This window comes from Lytechinus pictus, chromosome 2 (assembly GCF_037042905.1).
Source record: "Lytechinus pictus isolate F3 Inbred chromosome 2, Lp3.0, whole genome shotgun sequence".
Lineage (NCBI taxonomy): Eukaryota > Metazoa > Echinodermata > Echinoidea > Temnopleuroida > Toxopneustidae > Lytechinus > Lytechinus pictus.
In genome coordinates, this window is record NC_087246.1 from 36251573 (window position 1) to 36264736 (window position 13164).

General features: G+C 35.0%; 1 protein-coding gene across 1 annotated transcript in view; it reads left to right on the forward strand.

Moving 5' to 3' along the window:
• LOC129254322 (synaptic vesicle 2-related protein-like) overlaps positions 1–13164 on the forward strand; it is a 34157-nt gene that overhangs the window by 5881 nt on the left and 15112 nt on the right. The window contains exons 6-10 of the mRNA XM_064115656.1: positions 2155–2218; positions 6670–6795; positions 9453–9584; positions 11182–11255; positions 12873–12949. Coding sequence (XP_063971726.1) covers positions 2155–2218; positions 6670–6795; positions 9453–9584; positions 11182–11255; positions 12873–12949 — 473 coding nt within the window. The remainder of the gene's footprint in view (positions 1–2154; positions 2219–6669; positions 6796–9452; positions 9585–11181; positions 11256–12872; positions 12950–13164) is intronic.

Below are 13164 nucleotides of genomic sequence, written 5' to 3' on the forward strand. Positions count from 1 at the left end.
TCAAAGCCTGTGTAACATTCGGTATGGGTTTGGTGATGTCGATTATATTGACATATTATTCTACCATGTCTCTCTCCATAGACAGTTGCATCACTTTCATTGACTATTTCTTTGAGAAAATTTGAATTTTTCCATCAATCAGATTAAGCACCCTTGCTTGGTGTTTCTTGTTTTTGTCTCGCCTGCATAGCAGAGCGAGACTATAGGCGCCGCTTTTCCGACGGCGGTGGCGGCGGCGGCGGCGTCAACATCAAATCTTAACCTAAGGTTAAGTTTTTGAAATTACATCATAACTTAGAAAGTGTATGGACCTAGTTCATGAAACTTGAACATTTAAGGTTAATCAAGTATTACTTAATATCCTGCCTGAGTTTCAGGTCACATGACCAAGGTCAAAGGTCATTTAGGGTCAATGAACTTAGACCATGTTAGGAGAATTATTTTCAAAATCTTAACCGAAGGTTAAGTTTTTGAAATGACATCATAACTTAGAAAGTATATGGACCTAGTTCATGAAACTTCGGCATAAGGTTAATCAAGTATTAGTAAACATCCTGCTCGAGTTTCAGGTCACGTGACCAAGGTCAAAAGGTCATTTAGGGTCAATGAACTTTGGTCAAGTTGGGGGTATTTGTTGAATTACTATCATAACTTTGAAAATTTATGGATCTAGTTCATGAAACTTGGACATAAGGTTAATCAAGTATTAGTGAACATCCTGCCTGAGTTTCAGGTCACATGACCAAGGTCAAAGGTCATTTAGGGTCAATGAACTTTGGCCAAGTTGGGGGTATTTGTTAAATTACCATTCTAACTCTGAAAGTTTATGGATCTAGTTCATAAAACTTGGACATAAGGTTAATCAAGTACCACTGAATATCCTGTGCAAGTTTCAGGTCACATGGCCATGGTCAATGGTCATTAAAGGTCAATGAACTTTGGCCGTGTTAGGGGTATTTGTTGAATTACCATCCTAACTCTGAAAGTTTATGGATCTAGTTCATAAAACTTGGGATATAAGAGTAATCAAGTATCACTGAACATCCCCTGTGAGTTTCAGGTCACAAAACCAAGGTCAAAGGTCAGTTAAGGTCAATAAACTTAGGCCATGTTGGGGTAATTGTTGAATTACCATCATAACTTTGAAAGTTTATGGATAGAGTGAATGAAATGTGGACATGGGTGTAGTTGACAAGTCTTAAGTCACCATTCAAATGTCATTTATGGTCAATGAACGTGGTATTATGTCATTATATGAATGGTGTTTTTGTGAATGATTATTTTATAGTAGTTTTCAAAGTTAGCACTGCTGCTATATTAAATCGCGTAATACAGGCGAGACTGCCAGAGGCGTTCCACTTGTTTATGATAAAAGTCCCTTTAAATTCTTATTATACATATCACTTGACTGTTTATCAAAACCTACAAAAATAATATCCTGCATTTTCTGTCCTATTCCATCTGACGGGTGGATTTATAACAAAAAGGGGGGAAATGTCCCTTTTTAATTCTTTAGTTTGAGGTCATGGACCCTACTATTTTTATTCAAAAATATTTTTGTTACAAGTTTTAAACATACATTTAGATACATTATCTGGTTTAAAATCACATTTATTTCACAAGTATTTTATGATACTCTATTGTTTTATCTCTTTGGCAATTCAAAAGTTAATAATTGATAATATTTTTAGTTTTTTTTCTTCATTTTTTTTGTATGTGGTGCTCTTTTCCAGGCTTCGATGGTGAAGACAAAGTATCTAAACTATTTTAGCTGTCATTCCTTGACAGACTTTTATAATCTGAGTTTTGAATATGCTGATAAATGGAATTACAAGAAAGTAGATATTTTTTTTTTACAACCTGACTGCTAAAACCTGTGGAACAATCTAATTTGGAAATGCAAAAGGTGATATCATAAGTTTACATTTTACATGAGACCCTAAATGATAAAATGTTGCACCTTACTGATGACTTTTTTAATGATAATCATAATACAAGTATTAACTAATGTGTTTAGGGTTTTATTCCATAAAAGGATACTTTTATTTCTGAACAATTCTTGTTGATAATATGGTCATACATGTAATAAATCACTGAGCTTTGATTATGGATGTTAATCAATGATTAGTATTGATCGTATTTTTTTTCTAACAGGGTCACTCTATATTCTGAATTTCTACCATCCAAAGTCAGAGGACTGTGTGTTACATTTATTGAGGTAAGTTAATGTGTTTTTCAGGTATATTTCAATTTATCTCCAGTAATGTTTTTCTTAAATGTCCATGAACCACCATTTTCCTTCAAACGTCCAACTTTCACTTTACAGGAGTCTTTGCTATCATATCAAACACCATCATGATCATCATTCTAAAATATTTTTTATTTAATTGCATGATATGTACATACATTGTATATGCAATTTGAACATTTCACAATACATGCACCATTAATATTCATTATCATGAGAGTCAACAAATTTTTGCCACAAGTAAGGATTTAAACAATAAAGAAATGTTTTTAAACCGAACAATGAATCCCAAATACAGGGAACAATAAGGATTAATCTGTATAACTAGCATTAAGATTCTAAAAAACCTGGGGACTGTTTCACTAAAGGACTTGTCAGACATATCCAACAAGTCAACAGTTACCATGGTAATGGTACTTCTCAGTCAATCACAATCAAGGAAAGTTGTCAGATCTGACACAACTTGTCAGACAAAAAATATTGAAGAAATGCTCATCAGTAATGTTTAACTGAGAATAGGAGAGAAACACTGATTAGTACAAGGTGTTTAGTTGACCAATCTCTCATAATTAACACTGTAGATTGACGTGAAGGTTTAAGGTTTCATTTATACATGTATCTACATTCCACATTTGTATACATTGACAACTGAATTTACAAGCAATCACTTAATAAAAAGAACATAGATTTTCTTAGACTTGTAAAGTGCAAACAAAGTTCCTGTATAAAACATTGAATGTACAGAAAGTACTAATAATGATATCTTGTAGTGTCTTCAAAATCCTAGTGTTGATGGAAGAACGCCCTTAACACCACACTTTCACGCATCGCATGCGTGCAAAAACACCCTTAGCAGCTCACATTAGGGCATTAGGGCATTTCTGCCCGGAGATGAGGAAATAATGACTGAGAAAAAAAGACATGGGGACAGAGCTTGTTGGTTGAATATCACAAGGCCACAATATTGGATGCAACTTGTGCTCAAAGATGTATTTTTACCAGGTTTATTGTTATTAATATGAGTAGAGAAAACTTTCAAGTGGACAGTAATATTGAATAGAATAGATGGATGTTCTTGCTGAGCTTTATTTCAGAGGGCTGTTTCATAATCCTTTTTGTAAAGTCATCCCTGACTGGTTACCCTTTTTTCTGTGTAAATTTGATACCCAAACTCTACATGTGTCATGTGGTAACATAATTTGAGTGCGTTTCTATAACCCTGATCAAATTTTGAAAAGATATTGAAATTTTCATTCTGATTATTGTTAAAAAATGAAAGAAAAAAAAAAGATAATGATTGAAAATCTGATTTAGCACCCAAGAAATAACTGCCACTGGTGTGGGAAGTCATCTGTGTTAACAAACAAACATCTTTATTAAACACCATTCAGGTTTTAGTAATGTAGACAAAACAATAATGATTACAGAACAGCTTTAAACAAAACAGATCTCTTATAATTGAAAATTGCAATATAGAGATGAATTGTACAGTAGTTTCGGACTTGAATGAAACGATATGTTATATGCTCAGTTGCATTATATGGGCATTTTCACGGTAACTGACATTACACGGCACAATGTTTTCACATCTTTCATTGTGTGTATCTCTAAAACAACAAATGATGGGAGTTTGCTTTTGATAGAGTTAATAAAGTGAACCTTGCTGTATACTCTGATACTAAGTTTTCCTATGTAACCACATTTTTTTACGCATCAGCAAGCAAAAATGTGTCGGTAACAAATTGTCTCAGAAACTTCAGGTCTTGTTTTATTAAAAAACATAAAGCATTTTACATGAATATCAACTTGATTTTTTTGCCTCTGTGTCCATCTGTGGTGAAAATGCCTATATGCATACCAGGAGTATGTTACTTCATGCACTTTGTCTCATAGAGATGAATTATTTTTATTGCAGGTAGCAAAATCAATTCATACTTACATTTCCATATATGGTATTGGTAATCTGTAGCTTGTGTTACACATCAGGGCAGTTTGAGTACTTATTATTATTAACCTTATGGGCTATTCCACGGTTACCCACGTTACATTTGGAGACACCTTGACTCATACTTGGAGCTGTAACTCAATTGTTATTGATAGGAACTAAACATCTCTTTATCACAACATAGTACGCAGTCTGACTATCCTTTGTATAAAAACAAAACTTGGGAAATTTCATTATGCTCCTGGCAAATCTTTTAAATGTGTTGGTTACTCATGTTACATGATTTGGACATGCATAAAATGAAAAGTGGACATAAGTGAAAAGTGTCCTCATACAAGGCTTTTATGAAAGTTGATTATATCCATTTCAAAGAAGTATATTAGGGAGACAAATTTGTATATAATTAAAAAAATAAAGAACACATGGTTTTTACTAGGGGTGCAGATAAAGTGGTTACTCATGTTACGGTTCAGATGGGCTATATGTACAAAGACACATTGAGCTCATGTCCACCAACCTATGGAATTGCCCTTATCAGACATCTGAACAGGGCAACTTTGATACATTGATGACTGCTTAAGACTGGGGTCAAATGGCCGGTCAATGAATTTCCAATTGTTTATCCACTGGCCCAATTATTGCCTGCTCAGGAAAGTCAATGAGAAAATGCGTGGAAATGCATCCTTAAACCGCGCAGTGCTATACGTCACAATGTTAATCAGGTTGAGACAACGCTGGATACTGCATCCCTAGGCCAGGGACGCATCATTTCAATTACGTCACAATGGTAAAGTTCAGAGGCTCAGTCTTCTCAACATGACAAACTCATTCTTAAACTTTGAAATATCTAAATTTGAACGATTTTTGTCTCACCTGCATAGCAGAATGAGACTATAGGCGCCGCTTTTCCGACGGCGGCGGCGTCAACACCAAATCTTAACCTGAGGTTAAGTTTTTGAAATGACAGCATAACTTAGGAAGTATATGGACCTAGTTCATGAAACTTGGCCATAAGGTTAATCAAGTATTACTGAACATCCTGCCTGAGTTTCATGTCACATGACCAAGGTCAAAGGTCATTTAGGGTCAATGAACTTAGACCATGTTGGGGGAATCAACATCAAAATCTTAACCTAAGGTTAAGTTTTTGAAATGTCATCATAAATTAGAAAATATATGGACCTAGTTCATGAAACTTATACATAAGGTTAATCAAGTATTACTGAACATCCTGCATGAGTTTCACGACACATGACCAAGGTCAAAGGTCATTTAGGGTCAATGAACTTTGGCCGAATTGGGGGTATCTGTTGAATTACCATCATAACTTTGAAAGTTTATGGATCTGATTCATGAAACTTGGACATAATAGTAATCAAGTATTACTGAACATCCTGTGCAAGTTTCAGGTCACATGATCAAGGTCAAAGGTCATTTAGGGTCAATGAACTTTGGCCAAATTGGGGTATTTGTTGAATTACAGCCATAAATTTGAAAGTGTGTTGGTCTATTTCATAAAACTTGGACATAAGAGTAATCAAGTATCACTGAACATCCTGTGCGAGTTTCAGGTCACATGAACAAGGTCAAAGGTCATGTAAGGTCAAAGAACTTTGGCCACGTTGGGGGTATTTGTTGAATTGCCATCATATCTCTATAAGTGTATTGGTCTAATTCATAAAATGTGGAAATACGAGTAACCAAGTATCACTGAACATCTTGTGCGAGTTATAGTAGTTTTCAAAATCAGCACTGCTGCTATATTGAATCGCGTGATGCAGGTGAGACGGCCAGAGGCATTCCACTTGTTACATTAGAAGTCTGATTTGGCTAATAATAGCAATATTGACTGACCTGGGGGCGAAAGGACATATATCGCCCTCACTAAATTGATATCACCCTCGTCTACGACTTGGGCGATATAAATCTAGTTTGGGCGATATATGTCGTATCGCCCCGAGGCCAGTCAATATTGTTTTATTATTGATTACATTCTGGGTAATTGACAACACCTGCTACTACATTGTAGGTTACAGTTACAGGTAATAATTATATCGGTGTTAAATTCCTTATGAACCTTGATGAGCCTCTGACTTTAAACCAATCATTATTTCATCAAATTACATGGTGTTTACTTTTTATACGCCCGTCCTAGATGGGACGTATTATGAACCTAGGCTCATATAATTTGGTGTGTATGATACTAGCATAGATCCCAGCAATTCTATTGATTTTGAGGTCAGAAGGTCAAAGGTGAAGTCGCCACCTTCCACTTTTCTTGCTTGACCAATAACTCCATTTTCCGCGTTACAGGCGGGCGTATTATGTGCTCGCCTTAGAGACAATCTTGTTTACAATTAAAATGTAAATTTAGGCTTTCATATATTATATATTTTTCAGTATTGATATATATTTTTTAATTGTTTGTTGAAAATATATTTTGATTAATTTATTTTGTTTCAAATTTGTTACACAGTTGTTTTGGGCTATTGGTACAATCTTTGAGGTGTGCTTAGCTATTATGGTCATGCCCTCTCTTGGATGGAAATATCTTCTCTTATTCTCATCCATTCCTATGCTCATCTTCATCTTATTATGCAAGGTTAGTATAATTAAGTGTTCTCATGACAAACATGGAGGTCAATTCATTATTGATCTGATTCTAAATACATAGAACCATACTACATTGACTCTAAAGGGGCTAATTGCATATGGGCAATTCCACAGGTTGGTGGACATGAGCTTAAAAATTCAAATTCAATATTTTCTTGAATTTTTTAATACTTTAAGTCCTTCATTCATGATAGTTTCAGGAACAAGAAATAAAAAGTTTATTTTCATATGTATACTTTGGAAAAAAATGGTCAAAAGTTGTGTCTTCCATTCTGTACCAAAATACAAGAAAAATAGTGAAAAATGATATATGCCTTACTACCATTTTGTTATTGCAACAACATACCACTTTATATATTTCTGAAGTTTAGAAGAGTCAAATTACCTAAAATACACAACAGCTTTTCAAGTAAATTTGTAGTACTCATTCAAAAATGAATATTGCAACCTGCTCAGGTGATGTAACGTGAGTAACCAAAAAAACTGACTTTGTTTTCTGAGAGAAAAATTCTTCATAGTTAATTGGTGGGATTTTAAATTCTCTTCCTTCAAACAATCTTTGACACAGTGATGACTATCAAAATCATTAAAAAGTACAATTTTTTATAAAAATGATGAAGAAAAACTGTAATGTGAGTAACCTTGTAACGTGAGTAACCATCATGTAATGTGAGTAACCAGTAAAAATCATGCAGTGAGGTAATATTTTCAGTGGGATGTCAAGTTTTAAGTCTCATGGTGAGTTGTGAAGTTATTTTTGATTAATTAAAAGCAAAATGAGGGTACACCTCTTTGATGTGACTCTTTGTTCATCAAAATATCAGTGGTCATGCAATCACACAAAAAATTGAATATTAGTAGAAGTATTCACAATGCGAGAGTGCATTAGTAAGACTTGGTTTCGATGAACCAAACTTTAAAGAGTGTTCGAACAACACATTGAATGTCCTTACCTGTAACCCTATCTAGGCTGGGGTATTTTGGGAGTTAATATGGTTCGGGGGGGGGGGGGTGGGTGGGGCTTCCCAGGCCCCCCTTGAGATCTCGGCCATTGGCCGCACGATCACGCCGAAATTTTGCACGCAGGTTGTCTAGGACATAATCTACAATACTATACAGTAATTTATTTCATGCAAATTGGTAGTAAGCAATTATGCTAATTTATGCATAATTAGTAAGCAAAATCATACTTTTCCCTCTTACTCCCTAATAAAGCTCCAATATTTCCAATTTTTTGTATAAAATCTCTTTTTGATGTTGCTAGCAATGAATTTTACACACATTATTGAATTTTTAATGACATTTGTGTTGTTAACCATACATGGACAAAATGTAACGTGAGTAACCGTAACGTGAGTAACCATATTATCTGCACCCCAAGTAAAAACCATGTGTTCTTTATGTTTTTAATTATGTACAAAGTTTGTCTCCCTAATATACTTCTTTGAAATGGATATAATCAACTTTCATAAAAGCCTTGTATGAGGAGACTTTTCACTTATGTCGACTTTTCATTTTATGCATGTCCAAATCATGTAACGTGAGTAACCGACACATTCCAAAGATTTGCCAGGAGCATAATAAAATTTCCAAAGTTTTGTTTTTATACAAAGGATAGTCAGACTGTGTACTTTGTTGTGATAAGGAGATGTTTAGTTCCTATCAATAATAATGGAGTAACAGCTCCAAGTATGAGTCAAGGTGTCTCCAAATGTAACGTGAGTAACCGTGGAATAGCCCATATTCATGTGGTCAAATTTTTGGCCCAGTTTAACTGATTCCTCCCAAATTTGGGCTGTAGATGCTTTTCGTCATGTTATTCCAAGAGGTGATATATATGAAAAAAAATATGATGAAATGCTAAAATGAAAATAATTGAGACGTCATCCTTTGGTGTCAGTCTTTGTGGAACATTCCCTAAACGTTATCTATTTGGTAAGTTTACTTTAGAATTAAAAGACTAATAAAAATGTTGTGGAAGATAGTAGTGAAAATAATAATTGTGAAGTGTGAACTCTTAAATTCTTTCTGTGGTTTACAAAGAATATTGTCCACTACAAGGAATTGCTCCTGAATTTCCTCACATTCAAAATTAAACAAATAACAGCTGAACCGATGAGACCAATTATTTGAATGTAGTCCTGTGCATGCTTATCTATGCGCAGTCCATGTGACCTTCAGATAAATGGATTTGATTTTCTCTCATTTGGTGATTAAAAAAATACTTCTGTTTTTTTACAGCAAACACAAGTACTTACGTGCACTGCAAATAGCCTTTCACTATCACTTTGAGATATTTTCCTCTGTTATTAAGATTTATTAGTTATTTAGATTTATAAGTAGAAGAACTTAATTGTATGAATAATATCTTAAAGTAATTTATTGTACCCTTTCATATACCCATAACATATTATGTTATACAGGGCCCAATTTTAGAGTAGTTTCCTAATTAAAGTAGCTACCCTGCGTAAATAAAACATTATTATTATTATTTATCATTGTTCATTGTCAGTGGTTACCAGAGAGTAATGTATTGTACCCTTTCATATACCTATAACTTATTATGTTATACAGGGCCCACTTGTAGAGTAGTTGCTAACCTGGGTAAATAAAACATTATTATTAGTTATTATTATTTATTTTCAGTGGTTACCAGAGAGTGCAAGATACCAGGTGGCATGTGGTAATCAGCAAAAAGCGCATGAAATCCTCAAGAATGTTGCTTTAGCAAACAACAAACCCATGCCTCTTGGGAGACTACGATGCGGAGATGCCGAGGTCAGTGGTATATTTTATATTTCATTCATTGGGAGAAAAGGCAAGAACAACATATCCAGTTGGGTGTTTCATAAAGCTGTGCGTAAGTTATGAATGACTTTGCGAGAGACCGGTGATCCTTTCTTGGGCTTTGTTTACATTAAGTTCCAAAGAAAGGATCATAAGTCGCTCATAAAGTTCCCTTTATTTTATGAACAGTTTTGTGAAACACCCACCTGTTGTCCATTGGAGAGAGAATTGTATTTGAATGCAATTCAAGTCGTAAGTACATGTACTTGCTTGTTTCTGATTGGTTGGATATCATGTTACAATTGATCGCAAGTCTTTCTCCAACAGGCATACCTCGTACCAGTCTGAATTTGGATGGGTTGAAATACCCAAATTTGACTTGTTTTTAGCATCTTTATGTTGCAATTTTCCTTCTTTCTTTTTTTTGATGAAATTTCCCTTCATTTTGTTTTCCTTGATAGATATAAATACACTACTGTGAGAAATTTGGTTTCATTCCTATTTTAGAACAATATTATTCCTATTTTTGTCTCGCCTGCATAGCAGAGCGAGACTATAGGCGCCGCTTTTCCGACGGTAGCGGCGGTGACGGCATCGTCGTCAACATCAAATCTTAACCAAAGGTTAAGTTTTGAAATGTCATCATAACTTAGAAAGTATCTGGACCTAGTTCATAAAATTTGGACATAAGGGTAATCAAGTATTACTGAATATCCTGGCTGATTTTCACATCACATGACCAAGGTCACAGGTCATTTAGGGTCAATGAATTTTGGCCATGTTGGGGGTATTTGTTGATTTCAGTCATAACTTTGAAAGTTTATGGATCTGGTTCATGAAATTTGGACATAAGAGTAATCACGTAACACTGAACATCCTTTGTGAGTTTCAGGTCACATGACCAAGGTCAAAGGTCATTTAGGGTCAATGAACGTAGATTATTTTGGGGGAATCAAAATGAAATTTAAACCGAGGTTCAGTTTTTTAAATATCATAACTCTTGAAGTATATGGATCTATTTCATAAAACTTGGACATAAGAGTAATCAAGCATCAGTGAACATCCTGCATGAGTTTCAGGTCTCATGATCAAGGTCAATGAACTTTGGCCTTGTTGGGGGTATTTTATGGATCTAGTTCATGAAATGTGGATATAAGGGTAATCTTACACAAGTCTTCGGTCACACGATCAAGGTCAAATGTCATATCATATGAATAGTGTTTTTTGTGAATGATTATTCTATAGTTGTTTTCAAAGTCAGCACTACTGCTATATTGACTCTCATAATTAAGCTTACTCATAATGCAGGCGAGGCTGCCAGAGGCGCTCCATTTGTTTTGGCTGAAAAGGTTGGGAGGGACTAGATACTTGATATGGTGATCACTTTGGCAGCTCATACAGAAGTTATACTGGGAAGATGAATAAAGTCAGCCCAGTGCATAACTCTCCTGTAATTGAATATTATTTATGATGTATCCATTCACATTATGAAAGGATATTAAGAAAAAAAAATGCATGAGTGAAATTAAAAATCTTTGATATAGAAAGGCAATGCAATGACTTCATTCCTTCTTTTTTTTTTAAATAGAAACGTGGATCATACAGAGATCTGTTCAAAACTAGAGAGTTAGGAATAACAACAGGACTTTTACTCTTCATATGGTAAGATTCTAATTTTTAAGTTAGATATTATTTTATCAGGTTAAATTTTCTTGGTTTCCATGGTTTCCACCAATTTACACACAGGGCTTGAATTTCCTGGCCGGCAAAAGGCAATTTGCCGCAATGCCCACCCGACTTGCCGTGACGCCCCTCTCAAAATTACGATGCTTACGGCAGCTTGTTGCCGTCCCTTCTTTTCAGTTTGCCGTGATCCCCTTCCACCTGAAACTTATCAGGATTCTCAGCCCATCAGGGAAAATTCATTTAGTTTTTTCGGAATTCGATAAGAAAATACCTCAAATCAGGGAAAAATGCCTTAAATGAGGGAAAAATCAGGGAATTTTTATCAGCCCAAACGATGAAAGCACGGTTAGTCAGTCAGACTCTGTTATATTTTGTTGCATATCAAAACAACATCCATTGAATGACTGGTTATGTTGGTACTAATTAGTTTTACATTATTGTTTTTATACTGAAAATACATGTAATTCACTGCAACAACTTAGAAAACATGCGAAACTGGGAATGGGTTTGAATAATTATCAGGGAATTTTTAAACTTCATCAGGAAAAATCAGGGAATAATTTGTTTTCTTGAAAAGCTGGTAACCCTACTTATACAAACAACAGATATCGATGGCTTGGTGATGAGCATTGCGCGAGTGAACTATTTTCAAATATTGCACCATGTTCTCCACATCACACTAGAAATATGCCTCTCCAAAACCCCCGGAGCTCGCACACCCACACACATGTGGGATCACCCTCATTATTGCGCAATCAGTATATCGCATGCCTTTGCATAACATTAACACACCGTATACGCAGTACCTCTAAACTGAGGGCGCTTCTCAAAAGTTTGGCCCTGTGAACCTCCCACTAAACTGTCAAAATTCACATTTCACATATACAGCTCTTCTAATGTCCATATTGCCAAAAATTGGTGTAACCATGTCATTTGCTAGTATTACAAGGAAATATTGTCACGTTTCTGTTATAGCTCAATAAGATTTTTTTGGTGTGATATTGTCTGTATCAACACACATTGGTGAGAGTACATTACAGTCTCATGTATGCATTTGTGTGTGTTGATAAACTTGGTTTTTCTCCTAAACTATATCCTTTTGAGGGGGAAAATCTAAAAAGAGCCCTCATAAAAAGTAATTTTTTAGTTGATATAATATTAATACGGGTATTGAAAAATCCAATACCGAAAAAGCTTAAGTGCCCTTTCATATTTCTTTGGTTTTGCCTTGGTGCCCCTCTAACTTGCCTTGCTTGCCCTTAGAAAAATATTGAGAGAAAGTGCCTCCCAAACCCCAAAGTTGCCTGTCCCTAAAACTGGCGGCATTCGAGGCCTGTACACATCTTTAATCATTGCCAGACAGATGTAATGAATGGCAAATTCTTCTTCAACAATAAAAAACAACATACCTGTCCATTTTATGAACTAGTGTATGGATTGAAGTAATTATATGTGGGGGATGAGTGAAATATATCACCATGTTGTGATATTCCAGCTAGTGATATCCAAGTACCCAAAATGTAGAATATGGTTGTAGCCATTCTATAAGAATACCCTATAATCAGATTTTTCTACAATTCTTTTTCTTTCTAGGTTTGCCAATGCATTCTCATACTATGGTCTGGTTCTGCTCAGTACAGAACTGTTTGCCTATGGAGATTCTTGCTCGGGTAAGGGCCAAATATCTACTGGGATGAAAAATACTTGTGCATTAGGAAACGGGTTAAGATGATGGGATAGTTCGGATATTTCCATATTGATTATATTGCTTCTTAATTAGTGTGAGGGAGATAGATAACCTAGCTTTCTTTTAAATTAGATTATGATTATGTTTTCATTCTAACAATATGATATAAACATGGAATGTTAGGGTTAGAATCTTGTA